At 50.9% G+C, this 21,814-nt stretch overlaps 1 protein-coding gene across 1 annotated transcript in view; it reads right to left on the minus strand.

Moving 5' to 3' along the window:
- The window catches only part of LOC105836051 (protein dachsous), a 315,828-nt gene that overhangs the window by 22,738 nt on the left and 271,276 nt on the right, over positions 1-21,814 (minus strand). Inside the window, exons 6-10 of the mRNA XM_036291030.1 lie at positions 10,155-10,318; positions 9,367-9,771; positions 6,559-6,967; positions 1,459-1,737; positions 248-471 (exon numbers count right to left, since the gene is read on the minus strand). Of these exons, the coding sequence (XP_036146923.1) occupies positions 248-471; positions 1,459-1,737; positions 6,559-6,967; positions 9,367-9,771; positions 10,155-10,318 (1,481 nt within the window). The remainder of the gene's footprint in view (positions 1-247; positions 472-1,458; positions 1,738-6,558; positions 6,968-9,366; positions 9,772-10,154; positions 10,319-21,814) is intronic.

Consider the following 21,814-nt stretch of genomic DNA (forward strand, 5'->3'; position numbering starts at 1 on the left):
TTTCAATCTCCCGTAGCATTTTCTACAGAATTTCTAACGCGACATAAATTGCGCGAGGCCATCCGCGAGGGACGTTGCACGTAACAACGGCGGCGAGAGATGCCGTCTGAGGAACGTTAGCGCGATCATAAATGTTCTAATGAATAATTGCAAGAGGGAGCTATGGGGATCCGTCCGGCGCGGCTAGAAACAAATCTTGCCGGGGAAAATGAATCCTACCGGGTGGCGAGGTCAATAGTATACTCACGTTAAAGGTAAGGCTGCTGCTGGTGAAGGTCGGCCGGTTGTCCGCGAGAGCCAGGACCTCGACCCGTAACACGCGCTCGCTATGTCGCGGCGGATGACCGGCGTCGGTCGCCCTTACGGACACCCGGTACACGTTGCGCTCCTCGTGATCGAGCACGGCCTTGGTCCTGATCATGCCGCTGATCGGGTCGATGGTGAAGACGTTGTAGCCGTCCGAGTCTCGGTCTGCAGCGAGGAATAAAACCAAGTCAGGTTGTCCGAACAGAGATATTCTCCGAGAGACGGACGGACAAAATTACCTCGCTACGGCGCGATTATTCTTGTTGTTACGAACGCGGGAGAGGGCACGCGATATACTAGTCCTGTCCGATATCTGTGCCGTTGAACCTGACGAGAACCGTGTACGCGAAATAGGCGCCGCGATAGAGAGCGCGGGATGAAATCGGCTGACACGGACGGGAGGGGGGGAGAGGGCGAGTTGTACATCGTTGCGCTCCCCGACAGTATTACAGTGTATATCCCGCGATGCGATGTTTAAGATTTAATCTCGCGATCAAGAGATTCTTTTCTCGCCGTCTGCCGTACGCGCGGATCGTGAAAATCCGATTCTGATCGCAACCGCCGCCCGAGTGGACCAGCGGGATCGCAGCGGCACGGTGTAACGATTTCTCACAGCCGGCGAGGCACATTTCGCTAGGCGAATAACGCGCCCAGCAAAAACGCCCGCGACTGCTTTTAAGACCGTGCATAATTGTTTCTGTAATTGCCGCTGGGTTATTAAAGCCTCGAAAAGACGCTCTACCGCGGGAGTCGAGAGCGACCGGTAAAAAAAAAATGGGGGGAAAAAAGCAAGTCCGCCGTCTAATCTCCGGCGGGTAAGTGCCCTCTCGCTATTTCTCTATTATTCTTGACTCTCAGCCCGGACGCTCTCGTAACGAAGCCAAGCAATTATTGACCGCGTACTCATAAACACATACACATACACACACACGCTCAAAAGACTGATTATAATTTATATATATTTTTACCGGGATAATCATATCTAAGGCGGTTTCCTTAATTAGACGAGCGGCGCGTAAACCGATTGGTCGCACACTAAGCGACGAACGACGAAGTAATCGAGAAAATAAAATGACCGATCGCCGCGAGATTGAGATACATCCGCGAGATTAAATTAAGGCGACACCAAGCCGTGCCGGTACAACCCCTTACCTTTCGAGATGCTGTACGTCACCGAGGCGTTTTCGCCGTTATCCGTGTCCAGTGCCCGCACCCTGGCGACCTCGGTACCCGGCGGTTGCTCCTCCCTGACGCTGACCACGTCCCCCTGAGGATCGACGATCTCGGGCGAGTTGTCGTTGACGTCCAGCACCGTGACCCTGAGTGGCACTCGGGCAGCCCTCGACGGTATTCCTTGATCCCGCGCCTCCAAGACCAGCTCGTGGACGCCTTTGGTTTCACGGTCGAGCGGCTCGCGCGTGGTGATCTTGCCTGACGATTGCACGGGGGAAAGAGAAACAATTAATTTTCATTGCGCTTCAGCATTGAGCGTCGAGCTTAGCCAGGCGGCGGTATAGATAGCGAATTATGAACGATCTATTAGCAATTCCTCGCAGCGCTGCGGGTAGCGTCTATTAGCGGATGCCAGGGAATATTTATGGGCGTACGACAAAAAGTCCTATATCGGAGTTCTGTCTTGATATTAGACGACGCTTAAGGGCAGGCCTGGATGGATCTTACGTGCCGACTCTCGAGCATTCTCGAGCGCGGCCAATGAAGATCGTGGTGCGGACGAGGGAGCGCGTTCGTTCGATATAAAATCGAACATGCGACCAGCCTCTCTCTCTCTCTCTCTTGTCGATCGCGCGGACGTCTAGACCGACCTTATCAATTTCCCTCGTAGAGAACGGTTAATTGGATAATCGTTGCTCGTACGGGCATAAGAAACCACCTGTGCGCGGTTGCTCGTATTCCTCGGTCGCGTCTCGATACCGGCAGTTGCGTTTTTCGTTTCCGTTTTCGTCCTTTCTTTCTCTCTCTTTCCCCCCCCCCCCCCTCTCTCTCTCTCTCTCTCTCTCTTCCTCTTCTCGCATATAATAATTGTACTAGGGGCGTACGTAGTCGCGCGTGTAACGAGGTCGACTATAATTACGTAGCCAGAGTTTTAAGGGGAGGAGAACGAGGAAGGTACAAATAAGAAGGTACAAATAAGAAAACAAAGAAGAGAGCTAGAGAGGGCGAGAGTGGTGGGGTAGAAAGAGGGGGGGAAAAGGTGAAGGGATGCCGGTCTCCTTACCTCGACGCACCTGGTCGGCGCCATTAATGGATAATTAAGCGAACGGTTAGCCGTTCGAACTATTTCAGGATCTGGGGAAGGGATCGGGATAATAATTCGTTTCCCGAGAAGACGACGACGACGACGACGATCCCTCTCGATGTCCGGCCTGGCGTGCCACCACGAATTCTCGACGTACCTAATCGAGTACCATCGCGACCGACCCTAGCGTTCACCACCGATGCGGTGGCTGGGCGACGCCGTACTCCTCGTCGACAAGACAAACGATCAACGGGGGACATGCAAACGCACCGGCCGGCCGGGGATACCATCGCGCAACAATAAGAAGTATATCGTAGGACGCGTGCTAATGCGTTTCTCGTGTTAGCCGTGGGACCGCGTGACCAATCTCACCATCATCCTCGTAAGAGGGGAACGCGACTTTTTGTCTTCGCGTGCCTCTTCCAATATTTGGAAATCCATCCAGCCGCGGATCGGATGTACAAGCCGAGGATCCCGCGACAACCCTGTGACGGACGGGGCGGCGCGGCGTCGGCGTCGGTTTCTCGAAAATCAAACAGCCGTTCGACGAACGGAAACGGCGGGGAAGCCGACGCGAGGAATCTCCAGACCCGGGATTAGATCGAGGTCTGCATCGTGTGGAACCTGCTCGACGGCTTTGCAACCGCGCGCGTTGCTAACTTGCGGACTAGCTGAGCAACCTTATCTTTAATTTGATCACCGACGCAGCAAAGCCACATACCAAATTATCGACGCGTAGGAAAGCCGGCGGAGAAACGCCGCTGGAAACATGTTTGCCGCTGGAAAATATATATCGCTAAATAATCCGGGAGATCCGATCGACACTTTTTATATCACGTTGCTTAATTATAATATAAATCGACCGTAATCGTCATTCATCACGACGCGGTGCACACCGGATGGACACGTAGAGGACGTATTAAACGAAGCGAGATGATCGGGGCGATTTCTCTTGTTTTTTTTGTTCTCACGCTCCGATCCTCCTCGCAAGTTTCGAAGTCAACACGCTACAAAGTAACCGCTAGGGGTAGCGCGAGGTATGTAGTACGTGTTACCGCATCACCTCAAGCGAGCGTGTTCCGTACGGTAGACGAGTGGCCACGTGGCGCGGATGGCACGTGGCCGCGTACAACCGATGCAACAGGTATCCGATCGATAGGCGAGTCGGTGGTCACGATAGGTCACGGAAATTCCTTCAAGTCGCAATAATCGCAATAGCCGTATACCGCGCGTGTGTATCGCAACGGTTTGAAATGCAGAAGACGTGCGCGAGAGAATTTCACGCGCGAACGTGTGCGTCGCGTCGAGTAGGAAGAGAAGGAGAGGAGGCTCGAGGTCGCGCGGGGACTCGAACATCTCCGACGAATATCACGAGGATTGACTGCTAACGGGCCCCCCTGACTCACACTCGGTACATATTAGGAACCAGTCGAGAATCGCGCTGACAATTGAATATTCCCTCACTTCTCGCTGCGTTTCATCGCGGACAAGAGCGTGCCATTCCATAAATCACCGACCGGTCGATCTCCCGACATTGTAAGCCAACACGCGAGGGGTCCCCTTAATTGGATGAATGGAGAAAGGGGCGCCATTAAGCGAGCGTTACGGGGGCGACCTACGCGCGGGAGGAGCGGAGGAGGGGCTCCGCCGCTCGAGGGGTTTTCTCAATGGGAGATCTCGCGGTTAGAGCCGATCGAAGGACAATGGCCGGGCGAAATTTCAACTCACTCCGCTGCAGGTCCGTTGACCGGACAATGTGCAGTCGCGCTGCATGCAGCGGGGATTAATATAGAAGTACTCGTACGACAAGACAGCTGATACTTCCGGCAGCGCGATCGCCCCCACCCCCATACGCTGTCGTTATCCCTCATCTTTTTTTCTTGCCTCCCCGTCCTCCCCTCGGTCCTCTTCATCCGCGCCGGCCGGGAAGATGACTCGAGAAGTCCCACCTCTGCAAACAGGCAGCGGATGCGAAACGAAGAAAGAGAGAGGGAGAGGAACCCGGAGAGAGACCCGGGCCTCGGAGCCCGAGAGCGTGTACACAAATACTCCCGTGTCGCATGCCAATCAAACTGCGCGCATTGCACACGCGGTGCCCGCCGCATACGTGTGCGCGTATTTCGCGGCGTGTGACGGGCCCCGGGCCCCGTTCCTGATGATTCGTTACACCGCCGACCAGGCGAAAGCGCCACTCTTACCGGATTATATTTTAATACCGGCGAAGCGTACACATCGCTGCAACCTAAAATGAGCTATACGGAGATCCCGCAAAAAGAAACGATCCTCGTGTCGTTCTTGTTACTTCAGCCTGGTAATTTGGTAAATCGCCATTGAGCGACACCGTGAGCCTTAAACCTCGAGGCGGTCGTATTTGCGAAATGCCCGATTTATTTAACAATCATATTACAGCGTGTAGGTTAAAGTAAAGGTGCGCCTTTACTTTATTGCAGTAAAATAAAGTTGAAATTGCAGTAGATTCGATTCGAGTCTGAAAGAATTCAAATAACTTAAGGATGTCGAACTTGTTATTTATTATCTATTACAAATTTTTCACTTTGCACGTTATTCTTTTATTCGACTCGCAAACGCTTGATTCTCACATTTCTAGTTCAGAATGATGAAATATTAAAGGATTTCGAAATACAGGATCCAGAAGAGACCTAGTGAGTGCCGAGCGACGTTGTCCGGGAATCTTTTCATCGATTACGAAATCGTTCAACAATGGTGCGGCATAAAGGGCCGTCGGGTTGACGCAAGAGCAACGCGTAAATTATACGCGTTGACGGCTGGGGGCCATTTAGTACATTAATAGTACCTCCTTTCCTCGCTCGTCAGCTCGTCCCTTTTCACCTCGCGTCCACCTAAATCGATATTTCGTTGACGTTCGTTTCTCTCCATCGCGCATCGTATCTTTGTGAGAGGAACGCAAAGGGATAAAGGAAACATCACACCGGCGATTCAGACTCGGAGAATTAATAAGAAGCTAGCGAAGGCGCGTTCAATTTTTATTTTAACAGACCAAGAACCTGTCTTAAACAGGAAGTAACCGCGGGCACTGCCGCACTTGGTTGTGTGCGAGTACGCGAGAAGAGCTACGATAGAAGTCAGCGAAGAGTCGAATGAGAAAGAGAGAGAGAGAACGCAACACGGAGAGATCGGCTAGACATTATATAGACCGATATATAAGATTGAATATCTGACGCGGAAATAAAAGAACCCGTGACAGGCGCGGAGTACAATTACGTTCGTGATAACGCTTCGGGACGAAGGGCAGGTATATAATTTAGAGAAGCGAAACACGTGAAAGATCAGGTTCGATTTCGACGGGAATTGTATTAAGCGATCGTGGCGCAGAGATCGCTTCCGTTTTTACGGCGACAGACGCATTCCCGCGGGATTCCACGTTGAAATATACCGCGGCGTCGCGAGTATGACAATAATGCAAGGCAAAGCGTCACCGGCGAAGGAATAAATTCCAAACGTACAACCAAAATGTTAATCGCCGCGAATCGATCACTGTCACCCGTAGCCCCGAGAGAAGTACCGAAGGGACCGTCCACCGAATCAGGAAGTTTCTCCTTGTAGTACATCTCTTATTCACGCTTGTCGAGTAGCACGACCGTAACTCCGGTGTGAATTTAACTTGTCGGAGAGAACGAGTCGGTCGGAGCGGAGAATAATGCGATTCCTCTGCCGGGTCTGTTCAACGAATTCTCGAATTACACGTTCGCAAGCAACTCGAGAAGCACCGCGCGGCCGAAACTCGGCGAACTCGTGGAAACGATTCGCCAATATTTTTCTCCGTGAGTTTTCGAGCTGCGTGGGCCATCCCCGGCTCAGTCCTCGAAGCCCGAGCTGACTTTACAAACACTCGAGCGTCGCTACGACGAGAGAATCTATATACTCCGTGGCGTTTGACGGCGACGCAGAACGAAGTGCAAACGGAACGAAGAGAATGAAAAACAGGGAAATAAGATAAGAAGGTAGCCTCTTACCTGTGTCGGGATCGACGGCGAAGCTGCTATTAGTTTGGACCACCGCGTATCTGAGAAGCGAGTTCTTGCCAATATCGGCATCGACGGCGCTCACGCGGCCCACCAGAGTGCCCGAGGATAGATTCTCATACAGCTCGAATGAGTAAAAGTCCTTCTCGAACCGCGGATCGTTGTCATTGTCATCCAAAATCGTCACCAGCACGGAGGCACTCGCGGTCGCCGCGGGTGATCCGTTGTCAGCTGCGAAAACCGTCAAGGTGTGCCGATCGAGAATCTCGCGGTCTAAACTCTGTGCCAGGTAGATCCAGCCGGTAATAGGATTAATGCGAAAAGCGATGGACCCATGGAGACGATAGCTCAGTCTCGCGTTATTTCCCGTGTCCAGATCCACTGCTGTCACCTGAAGAATCTGCAAGTAAAGAATTCAATTAGTCCACGATGCGTCTAATGCGTTCGATAAAACGTTTATGCGTTTAATAAAAAAGTTTTTTAGACGTCAAAACACGCGCGATGAAATGTTAAAGTTCCGCACGAACAGAACCACGATGAAAATCGAAACAAGAGCATTCGCATCATCCGTAGACGTTTCTCGCGATCTTGTAAGAGTAAGAAAAGGGGAAAAAAGAGAGACGGCGGCTTCGGGACCAGTCAATCCGGTCGTTCCATATTAATTAAACGCGCCTCTTAGGACCGCGAATCCTAAACACGTTCGAACCAGACGATGTTTTCCAGCGCGGGAGGGTGGTGAGTTGCGAAGGTCGAGGTAAAAGAAGAGGAGGAAAAAGTGCAGGATCGAGAGTGTATAAGGTCATGTCTTGCGCATGAACTCGCGACTTACGAATGATGGATGGCGGTAGAAGGCGGAGGGAAAAAGAAGGAAATGCAAAAGAAGAAGACGGAGGACGAGAGAGATGCCGCGAGCAGGTTGTCTTCGCGAAGGACCAGGAGAAGGTGGAAATAGGAAATTATCATTAGATGAAGAACCTGACGTGAGAGCAGGCAGTAATGTGTCTAACTGTACGTTATTAGTTCACGGTAGGTGAAGGGTTACGTTCTGCTAAGTTACTCCCGCGCTTCAGCTATTTCGTCTCTGTCGCGTATCCATCTCGTCTTCTCGTTCAGATCTTTCCATCTCATTTTATCCCTAACGTACCACTAGCGACTGAGATATTGTCCGGATACCACCGACAGCTCGCAGATCTGTTTTGTCGATAGATACCACCGATATATACTACCCGGTATATACCAAGAGGAAGATGGAATGAAAGATCAAGTGGCGATGAGGAAAGAAGAAAGAGGAAGAGAAAGAGACGAGTTAGACGAACAGAAAAGAGAGAGAGAGAGAGAGAGAGAGAGAGAGAGAGAGAGGAGGAGGGGAGAGCGCGAGCTACCGCGACGTCTCTGCTCTCTGTCGTACCTGTGCATTGTATTAAAAATGCAACGTCGTTTAACGGGCATATCTCGTGGCGAGAATCTCACTGCCATTCGTCATCGGTATCCTCGTATTCGGGATTACGTTCGCCACGTACGCGGCTACCATCGCCGTCGAGGAAGCGTCGGACCTATCAGCCGCGTGCCAACGACGACCCGGTTCTCGTGAAGTTCGTGGCTAATGACTCTCTTTCTCGTCGACGCGCGATCCCTCGTCACAAAACCTCGTCGTCGACCCTCGATGCTCGCTCTTATTTCGATTTTTTGCCGGATAATGACTGATATGTGTAGATAATTACAGGGGGGGGGGAGGGGGGAGATGCAAGTCGCCGTAGGCGATCCTCGCGGATGGACCCGCGTCTTCAAGATACACACGAGAATCGCTTCGGATTTGCTCTGGGCGGTTCGTTCTCCCGACAACGAAAATGGAGGTTTCGCGTGGGATCGAATAACGCAAGAATTCAAATTTCTTTCTCAAACGTAATTCGAAATTCTACAATTCTTTCTTATGCAATCGTACGTTACGTAACACGACAGATCTTTCCCCATTGGGTAACCGCTCGGAAAGTTACTCGTGAGATGATCGACTGCGTGACACGACCGGCGCGGTGTTCCTGCGGTCCTATTGACTGCTATATCTATCAATCCTGAGACGCTCTCTCGTGGAACTTGCGGCCGCTCGCAATCGGTATCAACCGCGGCAACACGCCGCGTCTGGATATCAGATTATCGGGCATTCCCTATCCATCTCCCGGCCTCGAACTGGTCCGTCGAGCAACCACAACGAAGCAACATCGTCTAATCTCGCTGCGGCGTGATGTAACGTCCGGTTAATTCCGTTCCTAGTCGGCGTGGGGTTAATTCTCTCTTTGCTTACAAGGTGAACTTGGCGAGTCAACGTCTTCTTCTTCTTCTTTTTCTTCTCTTGGTTCTCCTCTCTTTCTTTTTCGTTCGAGAGATGCTACCCGGAAGGGGAGAGTAGACGACTGGTAGCTATGGCGTACGCCTCGCGATACGAGAAGGGGCAAAGGGTTCACGGGCGCGTTCTTCCTGGTTGTCCCGGATAAAATTACGCATCCCAGAGAAGTACATTTCGACGCACGGGAGCAAAAAGAATCCGATCGAAGGAAAAAAAAAAAGAGAACCGTCGCTTCGACCGCGAAGAGAGATACCGATGAAGAGCGGAAGAGAGGCCGAAGAGAGAGGTTGTTAACTTCTACCGTCTTTACCATCCGATTCAGAAATTCTTTCATTCCCGCTCTCGTTCTCTCTCTCTCTCTCTTTCTCTTCAGCTGCTTCCTTTTTCGAAGAACCCTACCGCATCCTCTCAACAAACAAATGCTCGCGTGACGGGCGTGTAATGAAGATTTTTCTCACCTGGGAATCAAGCTTGGCGCCTTCGGGAACCTCCACGTGATACTCGTTCCTCTCGAACACTGGGGGGTTGTCATTCACGTCCTGCACCTCGATGCTCAGGCTGAGGTTAGACGAGAGCCCGCTGCCGTCCAGGGCAGTTATCAGGAGACCGTGCCTCTGCTGGGTCTCGTAATCCAATCGCTTCGCCAAATAGAGCTCGCCGCTGCGCACGTTTATGCTGAACAGATTGTTGGTGTTCTGACCGAGAATATAGCGTATCGGCAGCGATGGCGTGATGTCGGGATCGGTAGCGTGCGCTATGTACAGAGGCTCGTGAAGAGAGTGCGATTCCGGCACCGAGATGCGAACGGTGCTCGTGCGAAATGATGGCGGATTGTCGTTCACGTCCTCCACGATCACTTCAATCTGTATCGGAAAGAAAAACATGGATGAATGCGGGTTGGATAAGCGCATCATCATGTTGCTACGACTGACTCTTTGGCAACACGTTTTTCGCGACGACAAGCAAGCGGAAAGTTCGTGTTTCGTTAATGCAAAATCGGTAAACGATCAACTAAACTCTTTCAAAATACGACATTAATTCTCTAACGAGCACGCGCGCGTCGTTCACTGAATATTAATATAATAACATCGACGGGAATGCAAAATATCATAGCGCAAATTTTTCGCACGCTTCGGGATTATTATATGTACATTCAGGATAAATATATTGAGAACACGGATAAACGACTATGATTACCGGTGAGTTAATACCGAGATACGATTATTATCAAGGATGCGCAATTTACCTGGCAGTACCCAATGGTATCGCTATTATGTGCCTCGATGCTGAGAACGTATTTGTCACGTGATTCCCGATCGAGCGGCTGTCGAATCCTCAGCATCCCCGTGTTGGGATCCAGCGCGAGATCGGCTTCCTCGCTTGCCAGATAAAACCTGCTTGATCGTTCGCCTGGAAATGCAGAATACATAATTTAAATAATGTATACAGATATACATGCATCAGATATAAATAAGGGGGGAAAAATAGCTTTAAACGAGGGAAGAGAAACACATATTGCGTTAATTTATTCATAATAAGTCTCGTCGTCCGCCTCATTCAGTGGGGACTAATTAAAACAGTTATACCGGAATAATCTCGATAAATTATGACGCGGCTATCAAAAAGTATTTGAGTTTCCGGCTGCATTTGCATGAAGATTTGCATTATCGCAACTTAGTTTTCATAATGGCTTCTGGTTCACCAGACTGTTGGACTGATCGACGTGAGTTGCTATTAAATCACGATACTTACGTCGCGTTCGCGGTTAAACCGAGAGATCGATAACTAGTTAAAGTCAGTTTCTCGTCTGTCAATCCCTCATACAAAGTTCTAATGAAGATGTCAAATTGATTTGCTTTTACGATATCGACGATCTTCAACGAGCGAAACGATGTACATATATACACACGTACGTCAGAGAACTACTCGTCGTAACTCCAAAGATCTCTCGCGTGCAAACAAGACACTCTATTATAGAAGAACATTAGCTGGATTACGCGATGTCAGTCTCTGCTGCTTCGCATCGCGATTTAGAAATTATTAGAAAAATTGCAAAGAAAAATAAGAAAAATAAAAAATAAAAAATTGCCATACACGTCCTTTGTCATCTCTATCTGTATAAAAAAAAAAAGAGAGAGGAGACAAATTTATTCTCCATTAAAACTACGGCGGCACCGGGACCGCCGTAAAAGCGGGCTAGTCGAGGTGCACACCGCTAAGTAGATCCTTCAGGCGAGAGCTGTCGCGCGTCGCTGAGATCTCATTCGTCACGCTTACGATCGGGGGAGCGTTGCGCTCGAAGGATCGTGTCCGATCGGCGGCACGATCTCACGGTAGATCTTCGGCGATGCTCGCACACGAACGGCCGTGGTGGCCCGGCGGTCACCGAGTTCGTACGACGGACTCGTATATTGGAGGTATCGATCGTTCGGCGAGAACAAACGGCGGTGGTGCACATGCAGTGCCCCGCACACGCACGTAGGAGTATCGAGTCGACGGATGAATGATGGCGGTTTATCGATTCCACGACATCGACCTCGCTCGACCTCTTCGCGCGCGCGCGAGGAGCCAGCCGATCCCTCTCCGCTGTGCCTCGAAATCAATTAATAGCCAAATTGGCCGGTCATTACCGGCTGGCAGATGCAATTCCGTGATGAACGATTCGTGCGGGGAAACGGAATCGGAGCCGAATCGCGGATCTCGTGCGATACACAAGCGAGGAAGATACACATCCGACTGTTTAGATCTAACGCGTCTCGGCGCCGGAGACGTGTCCCCGATCCGCCACGCTTGATAGATGATGCTGTATAATTGGACAGCTTATTTCAGAGGGATCCCCCATCTCAAAATCATTAGTTTGTCAGTACCGCGAGCGTCAAAGGCGGATCGTTAACTCACGTCGCTCCGACGTAAAAAGAATCTTAATCAAATTGATGAAAAAGCGTCCCCTTCGCGTTTACTTTTCGCAATCGGCAATTAACCGTTTTATTAATGATGTATGAAATCCGGTTCAACGGCAATTCATTAAACGGCCGTATGGGCCTTTCTGCGTTTTATCCGACGTCGCGCCGCGAAAACACGTCGCACGGCCACAACCAATTACAGACGTATACACACACACATACGTGCGCGTGCAGGTAAGGCACGCACCAGCACGCGTACCGATAATTGCCCCGATCGATTGGTTCGATCGGTCGCGCGCGTGCAGCAACCCTAAAGCGGGAACTGCGATCGCTCGGATCCGGGATATGTGTCCTTCCTAGATGCGTTTCGACAAATCCGCCGCCGGGATCTACCGCGTCGATCCCGATCGATCAAGTTTTTCTTCAACGCGGTGCAACAGGAAAAACCGGGTAGACCGGGGAGGAGGGAAGGAGGCAGGGGGAAGGACGTTATCGTCCCGACGAGTCGATTCGAGAGATAGCCGTCCTTCCATTTCCACGGTAATTCGTTACGTCCGCGTCGCCGTCTTCGTCGACGATGTCTGTGTCGTCCGTGTCGAATAACGTCGCCGGTGACATCGGGATGACATCGACCGTTCGACTAGTGCCTTAAAGATGGTACTCGGTCGCGTACGCGGACGGCATAATTTATAGACCGCTATTTATACTCGATCCAACTCGCTCTTATCCCTTTCCTCCCCCCCCCCTCCCTCTCGTTTCCCCTTACCGGTCGATGCACGCGACAGTGTATGGAAGGCGTGTATCCACGCGTACGCACACGCACGCGAGTAATAACGCGAACGCCCCGGTGCCCACCACTTTGGGGGAACACCTCACGTGTTTTTTTTTTTTTTTTGTTGCTCGGGAGTTAAAACAAAATCACCACGAGCGCTGATCCGCGAGAAAGTTGCTTAATTCTCAACGCTAAATAATTCCGCGAGACATTTACACGTCGAGACATTGATACAATCCTCATCATCCTCAGCTCGTTTCGTAATATCCGAAAGATCGTCCCGGTCAGACACCCTGTAAGTACCGCGTATGCGCGCGTGTGCGTCCGACCGGGTATACGCATACTCCCCTCGGATCAGCTCATTCGGCTAAAATGTATGTGCGAAGGACTGTAACACCGCGCTCTTGCGTGAACATGTACGCGGCGGCGCGCGTGTAATTACGCGAATGCGTTGGTACCGCGAGACTGGTCTGGAAGACGTACGCGTTTTATATCCACCGCGATACCTCTCTACCCATCAGCATTCGGTACCCGTGTTATTAAACGTCCGCGTGATCTTTTTCCACGGGCTCGCTCCGCCGCCCGAGAGGAGGGTCCGTCGATCCTGTACTCTACTCCCCGTATATAATTACGATTTACTCCGCATCCCGATACCGCCGTGATACCGCTCGGGTATATCCTGCCCCGTGCAAAAGGATTTCGACGCGCGACTTCGGGAGGGTATGACACGCCGGACAAATCTGTGTCCCTTACCCGCCGCATAAGCCACCGTGGCGAGTGAGCTAGCCATTTAAGATACGCATATTTGGCAATAAATCTCTGGGCATAATAAAATCAAAGCGCGCAGATCGCGCGCTCTTCCTGCGGATACAAAGTATTGTAGATCGAATTTTTATCTTAGAGAATCGTTAACTCACTCATTTAACGAGATTAAAATTTTTATTAATTAATAAACTAAATCTTGAACAAATGGATAAACATTTTTCAATTGTGATAAAACGAGTTATCATAATTTGTCGCAATACATAAAATCAAGTTAGGCAATATCTCGTAAAATTTAACGTAGAAATAAAAAAATTGTGTATAAAGATCTTTCATTGCGGTACTCTGCTTTCGCGTGGGACATTACTTTTGTTTCGAATAATCATCTGCGGGGTGCACACGTAGCGCGATCACGTTTTTCTCCCGCCGATGCCAATTGTTCGCGAGGGCTTCGTCACCCTAGTTACACACACGCGTCCCCCCGGGGCGCCCACGTGGGTGTAACGAAGACAAATCACTCGCGTATTTGATTAATTCGCGGAGATCGCCGGTCCAGCGCTGGATTCTCCCGGCCTCCTCCTCGCATCCTTCGTCCTCCGGCAACGTGGAGCGAATCGAGAGCGAGTTTTTGCCGGCAGCGCCGAGGCCAGGGAAGAAACCCGTAACGCACTCATTACTGATTCTCGCCCTTATGCGTTCTCCGCACGAATGTGGCGCACACGGTTTAAAACGAGAGACGTCTCCGGATTTCTCTCCGGCGAGAGGTCCCTCGGTAGAATCGGAGGATTCGACGAAACTTGAGATCGGCAATCTCAACGAAGTCGTAATGTCTGGATGTACCGGAGATCAGATGTACCGCGAGGAGAAATCTAAGCGGTGTTGGCGCTACGAGCGCGAAGCGTTATTGCGAGCCAGCATTTTCCTCTTTGCATCGACAAGTAGTCTCGGATGACGGAGGTACCGGTCAATGTTTACCGATCGGTACATCCTGCTTTCGCGGCATGCGTGCTGGCGCGAACGCCGCGTGCGTGAACGCGCGCAATGTAACCGGCGATATCTCTCGCATACCACGACTTTCACGTATTGACAGTGCGAAGCGGTGTCGGGAATAACGCGTCCCGCCCACGACGTTTCCTTCCTCGCTCAACGACGCGAGTAGGTGCGCACGGCGTACAACTTTCTTCGCGAAATTATCCCCGAGTTTTTTTCCTCCTCACGTTTTCCCGCGAACTTCTATTATTCCATCCCTAATTCTTTGCTCTCCGTCCCATCTCGCTCTATTCTGCACAAATGGAATTCATTTCGAGTTCCTTGACTCTCGTTTCCCCACTCGTCTCGCCACGTTCCCCGTCTCTCTCTCTCGCTCCGTCTCCGTTCTGTAGTAGTCGCCGATCCTGTCCTGTCTTCATCTGGGTCGTCCTGTACGACGTATCGCGGAGACGACGACGACGAAGATCGCGGTAGCAGGATGCTATTTATTTCTCTTCGATAATGCTCCCGAGGCAACATTTGCCACGACGAATACGTACGTGTGTATGTGTGCGTGCCGTGTGGGCAGCGGTACTAGCTATGAGAGATATCGAAGCGAGGCTTCTAATTGGTGCCGGGAGGATATATTGAAATGAAGTCGTCGTGTCGCGGGAAAATATCCCGTTGGCGAGCGCACGACGGCGGGGAATATGCACGCTAATAGAAATTCACGTCTCGCGAACGGCGCGGTTTAAGAGACGAGATCCGCTCTGCGATTTTCAATGCGCGACGGAGGCATAAATTGTGCGCGAACTCGGAACGCTAATTGTCTAAATGCGGAAAGGAAAAAAAAAAAGGTAAGAAAAGAGCGCGCGAGTACTCTCCCGTTAGGTTGACCGACAATTACTCGTGCACGAAACAGTTCATAAATCATCCCCCCCGGTGATCTTCAAATAAAGTGTATGGCGCGCCTCCGCCGCGCGTGTGGTGGCGGATTTCTAACGTGGTCGCAGAAACGCGATGCTGACTAATTATCCTTCTTCATTACCTGTCTCATTCGTAGGCATACCCGCAATTTATGTACACACGGGCAGAAACGCGTGTCTTCACGGAGTGATCTAATGCAGGGAACAAATTGCTCGTCATTAAACAGCGCCGGTTTTTCATTATTACTCGACCGCGGTCCCCGCGTAGATCTCCAACGCACACAGAGAAAACGAAGGGATCCTCCTTCTCTCGCTCCCGCGCAAACGATCGAGGGCGTACAAAAAGACACGTCCCGGTGTCACGGTCGTCTGGCGCGCGAGCGGCTTTGACGCGTGTTCGCAATTACGCGCTTCTCTTGATTAATCGACGTATTCATGAATAAACGCGCGCGCTCGCGAGGGTAAGAGAAAATGCGAGCCTCTCGTGCAATCTCATTTGACTGAAAGTCCCCTCCGAGAGACGGGGTCGTTGTAACTGTCGCTAGCCGTCCAGGGATGGAGAACGGAGGGGAAAGGATTGATTATTCACTTTGGTGTCCGCCAGCGATATTCGCAACGCGACCGAACGTGTGCGCGAGCATGTCGCGCAGAAGCCGGAGCAAAAAGTGAGACTACGATCGAGTGGAGCGGAGTCGTTATATTGAAATCAAGACGTCTGCCCCGCGCGGACTTTCAATCACGACGCCAAACTGGACGTTCCGGATTATACCCCTACCCTCCTCCCTCCCCTATCCGTAATGGAGTTTTTCTGCGCCCGCGTATCACACCGCGTGTATCGGACTCGCGTTTAGACGGCTCCTGATGAGATCTCCCGCGTCGCTTCTTGCGGGGATTTTAATAACGCGCTATTAACGTTTTTCCCGTGTAGAAACTTTTCAGTTTCCTGCCGCCGCCTTAGCCGACCGATAACTATTAACGATAAAGAGTACACGGGATGTGTTTCGCAAGCCCTATGAATATTTCGCAAACATATTAAGAAGTCGTCTCTCCTATACATGGCGGAGAATCGCATCGTAGAACAGAAGCTCGTCCTCCCGGTCAATCTCGCTTGTAGAGTAATCCGAACGGAACGAGGTAACAGTGATTAAATGTCCGAACGAAGTCGCGTATCCACGTTATAACTCGAGGCTAATTATCGATTTTTAATTATTACTACATCGCTGATCGCTGTACGGTAATACATAAATTGATTATTCGCTCTTGCACGTTGCACACGATATCATGTCCGCGTCGCGGCGAGGAATCGTCGAGCCTAAAGAAGATCGCCGTGTTTACTCGCAAAGCGAAAATGATGAAAATTACTTCGAGTGTCTCCTCGAGACTTCAAGTCGTTCTCACATTTCGGGAGGAGGACGTTTACTCCTGCCTCCGTCTCCACGTCGCGTCGCCACGTCGCGTCGTGCGGCGAACGCAATCCACATCAGATCGAACTATATTTATCGTCAAGTACACGGCCGGGTATTAATTACTTGCCACGCTCGGGAGCCGCACGCGAGGAGCCACGCACACGTCCGCGCGGCACCGCGTGATAAATCACAGATCGATGATCGGATCGTGGAAGGTCTCGCAGCGTGAGATCCCTCGTGCCTACGCGGTCGACACGACGCCCGTGTATCTCTCTCTCTCTCTCTCTCTCTCTCGGCGACGGTGGTTTCTCTTATTTTGCTAATTAGTTCGTAACGGATCCGTCCTGCCGCACGAGGTCGCTCGAGGAAGCCGGTCGATTCTCTCTCAAGGGCGGTGCCGCCTCTAGCGCCCGCGGACGACGCCGACCGACCGAGTGGCGAATCGTTTTACGATCGCCAGAGGAAGCTCGCGGGGACACTTTGTGTCGCCTCGACGCCTTCCACCGTTTTCCATTTCTCGAGAACGAACGTCCGACCGAATTACGAGCTGCATAAAATGCTGCGCGTGCATTCTTCGATTCTAATGGTTAGAATAAATTTCAGCATTTATTGTCGGTAATGGAATTTCGCGAGGAGACGCGATTCTTGCGTGCTAGCTTTCGCAATCTCCGGTGCCAGCTCGTGTCGAGTGCGCTTTGAATGGATAATCGTTGTGTCAACAAACCGCCGCTGGATCTTTCACGCCCGGTAAACGGACGGGGTGACAAAAACGGGACGGGACTAATCGCGATTTGTTACGTAATGTAACGGGGCATCGATTTTGCCGTAGCTTTTCGCGCGGCCTCGGGCGCGCGATCGATTATCCCCTCGCGGGGACCCCTCCGTCTTCGGAATGTCCGGTGTCAAGCCATCAGGCCTTCGAATGAAAGGCCGGGTCGTTTGCATAAACCCGTGGACTTTTAATTGGACCGGCGGGGTCCGCTTATGGCCGGTGATCGAGATAGCGCGATCGCGCGAAAACGATCCGTCGAGTCCGGCCCCGCTCGAGCGAGGAATTGAGTATCTCGTTAATTAGGGAACGGCGCGTAATCAAATTTCGGAAATACGTTTAGAAATGCCGAGTTGCGGGCAGCCGTGAGACGAGGGGGGGGAGGGGGGAGGAAGAAATGGTCCCCCGAGTCGTTCGCCGCGACTATAATTATCATCGCTTGGCGGCCCGCGATTTGGATGCATCCTCTGGTATCGTGGTCGTAACGGTGCTCCGGAACAGTTGCACGGCGTGCGGTATAAAACTCGGAATCTCTCTACCTGGAGAACTCGCGAATTCTCAACGGAGATGCACACGGACGACGCCGCGACGAAAGAACAACGGTCACCGGGCCAAGTTCCTAGAAGAGAAGAGCCGGAGCTTTCCAGCGCAAAAAAGAAAAAGAATGACAAGAGGATAAAGCGTCGAGAGGATTGCAGATCAAGGAAGGAATTCGATACGGCGCATCCAGATGGAGAAGAGGAGCTCCCGAAATCTCGATGCGATCGTGTCACGGAGGCGCCGGGGGGGACGCGCCGCCGTCCGCGAGCTCGTCACGACACTCGCCGTCGCTCCTCGGCGAAAAACGATCTCATACTTAAATAATGATGATTAGCCGCGGGTCGAGCGACGCGACGAATGCGATGAAGAAGCGATACCGTAGCGGTGGTATGCTGTCGTTGACGGGGGTCTCCCGGCTCGTCGTCCCTCTTTCCTCCGCGCGCTCTCGCTCGTGCTCGCTCGCTCGCTCGCTTCTTACCGCGAACCCCCGACAGCCTCTTTTATCCTTCCGTCTCGTTCGATCCCGGCTCTCGCGTTCGTTTCGAATGTCGCTACGTACGTTTTACGGCTATATCGGCGTCCCGTAGCGCGCACGGTGGACCCCGCGAGACGTTAAACGTCGAGATCGCGCGGCGGTCCTCTCGACCGAAATGATATTCGTTAATGGGAGAAACGGCCGTTTCTTATACGGCGGGCGTGTAATTGAAAACTGACAAGAAATTTAAAACGCTCTACGACAACGTAAACGGGGTCGAACTCTCTTACCTTCCTTTCCGCGGTCTCTCGCGAAGAAGGATAGAACGCCGTTTGAGCCGTTCCGACCGAGGGATACACGATGTGTGTCTGCCTATTGACACTTTGATCTCTCCATCGTCTGACCGATCATATCCGTCTTACGGACACGTCTGTCTATCTGTTTGGCATATCGCCGAGATCTGTCTCCCGCGGCGAGGCACATTTATCCACTTGCGACTGTATTCGCGTTTTCCCCCCTTTCTCTCTTCCCTCTCGGTTATTACGATACCATGTCTAGTGTGTTGCGAAAATAAAGATGTCTATAATCCACGCAACATATGCAAATGTTTCTGCAACCTGTTCTGTAACAATAATTTGGCGCAAACCGGCGCGGCGCCAATGGAGAAGTAGTTTAGACGTGTACAGCTAAAGCGCTCGCGGCGCTGGAGAAAATCGCGCGTAATCAATGGGGGGTTTGTGTTATGCCGGGGCAAATAATTGACCGCGATGCATGCGCGAGCGCAAGCGGCGCACAATAGCGCAAGAAAACGCGCGCGTCGGGCCGTCTGAATAAACGGATCGAGGCTTCGTTCGTACATGCGTTCATATTCACCCGGAGTGAAGACGCGGCTAAGTGGTAGAGTAGTACGTCCGGCGACTAACCGGACGGAGAATCGGAGGGAGATGGTACGACGGGTCCCCAGAAACGAGCACGGTAACCGAGACGGACAAGACAATGGACGGTGACAATGTAATGCCACCCGACTTCCAGCGACGCGAAAATAAATTAACATCAGGTTCATCGACGTTGGCCGGCCTAAATAATGACGTTGCTCCTTTCGTTTCGGTGAAAAGAGCATCGGGGAGTGCCTTCGTGATCGAGAAAGGCATGAATAATATCATCATCGAACACGTTTGCGGAAAGAAAAAAGAATTACGTTAAGAAATTATCCTGACGTAAAAAATAATGTTCGTGTCACACAAAGAGATATCGGAGGACGAGAGTATTAGAGATGTACGAACTATTCGGATTTGAATCACTGATTCAAATTTAAAAATTTCAAATCTAGTTGTAAAAGATTAGAATATGATTCATATACTCGTATACCAACAATTTTATCATATCGAAAATGACTTTATATTATAAATATTACTTTTTTTATAATATTAAAAATTTTAGTTGTTATCTATATATTAATATTCAACCTAATAATAATTATATTGTAAAATATTGTCGATTTAACTTTAAAAAAAAAAACCGTGATCTCTACATCCGAAATGGACGATTTGAGTGTCAGTGTGAGGCAAACTGAGAGTGGCACACGATTCAATAAGGCTGGATTGTCCAGAGTACGTTGCCGGCTAACAGCGCTCGCCGGCATGCACTTCTATCGTACCTCTTTCGCCGTTTCTTTTTTTTTCCGGGACAATCTCATCTAGGATTACATCACGGTAATTCTCTCGCGGTTAGTCCGTCGAAATTCCAGGCGTAGCTGCTCGAGGGATCGGATCGTCGAAGATTCTGTAGGAAAGAGCGGAGAAAAAATATATATGCACAACGCACATACATACTCCGTACGATGGTAAACGGTGATAACGAGACGCAAGATAAGAGTGAAGGCGCATCATAGGGAAATACGAGGAATACTCTTCACCTCGTACGTTGTTATCAGCGTATCTACAAAGTGTCCCACAATCACTATGGAACAAGTGAAAAAGACAACGATTATTCTAATAGCATGTCGAGTTATTAAGACAAAATTAATTCTTGCGAAAGTAAGTAAACTAAAATTCCAGTGTTCAATTCTCATCTCGTGTGAGATTTTTACGTCATTTTTTCGTCGTTATTGTAATGCGAGATTGGAAGAAGTTTCCTGTGATCGAGAATCTTTCGCTGAAGCTCCACCACAAAGATTCATCGCGCGATGCATCCATGAAACATCTGTGAATTCCAACGATATTCTCAAAGCGAAATACGAGGGAAAGACTATTCGAAGGATTCGAGTTGCGATTTCGAGTTCTAACGTATGCAGCACGAACGATCATGATAATCGATGTGCTGCTTTTCGACGAAGCTGGAAGGGATATCGCCGGAGAGGCCAGTCAGCCGACTCCTCGACTCTGGCGATCTTGCTGGTCTTGTTTGTCGATGAACCGAGCTGCAATGTGGACGGACGGTGAACAGGTAGCCCGCAGAGAAAACTCTATTGCGCCATCCACTCTAAGGAATTTCTCGATGTGAACGGTACGTCGGCAAGGGGTACGCGTGAGAGATTAGAATACGTAACAGAAATTTGAAGTCGGACCTGGTTCCCCCGATTCGCATCCTCGGACCGCGATTAGCCGCGGTACCACGCACATACTGTAGCGTTTAAATTGAACGGCGCACGAATACCGGAAGGGACGAGAACCACGGCGATTGCTGGATCGGAAAGCTATAACGTCGGTTGCGAGCGCGGCCGAGATTTCTGCGATGCCCGCTGCTCGATCCTTTTTATTCCGGAGCGCCTTACAGGTGCGCGGGATTGAAAACGATTGCGGTGAGGCGACGATGTATAAGCGGTTGCGCCCGGCGTGTATATCTTCGCGTGTATATGTTCCGCGTGCACGCGCGCGAATGCTCGTCCGCGGCCGAGATAGCGAGGCGTACCTCGCGCGCGGCACGGTGTATCTCGCGAGCATCTGGGAATTCCACCGATCTGCGAACCGACCTCCGCGATGGAGTGCGCTTCCAGAGACGCTTTTCCGAGAGATTCCCTCCCCTCCCCCCCTCCACCGAGTAGCGAGGAATCGCGACCCCGAGTAACAATGACCGTTGCAACTATCTTGCGACTAACGTTCCCATCGGTAGCAACAATGTGGCGAACAATGATACAATAAATTTGAGGAGGAAAGAAGCACGAGAGAGAGAGAGAGAGAGAGAGAGAGAGAGAGAGAGACGCGCACGCTTGAAAAGAAACGTTCGATGCAAATGGTATTCGGGATATTACTGGATTCCGACGAGGTTCACTTAAGATTCGAGATAGGCGAGAGACCTTTGCAACCGAGTTTGCAGAAAATTGACTATGATATTTACCGTTAATAAACGATTGCCGCGGCGACGTGCGCAATCTGTTTCGATGAA

Source organism: Monomorium pharaonis, chromosome 8, assembly GCF_013373865.1.
Source record: "Monomorium pharaonis isolate MP-MQ-018 chromosome 8, ASM1337386v2, whole genome shotgun sequence".
NCBI classification, from domain to species: Eukaryota; Metazoa; Arthropoda; class Insecta; order Hymenoptera; family Formicidae; genus Monomorium; species Monomorium pharaonis.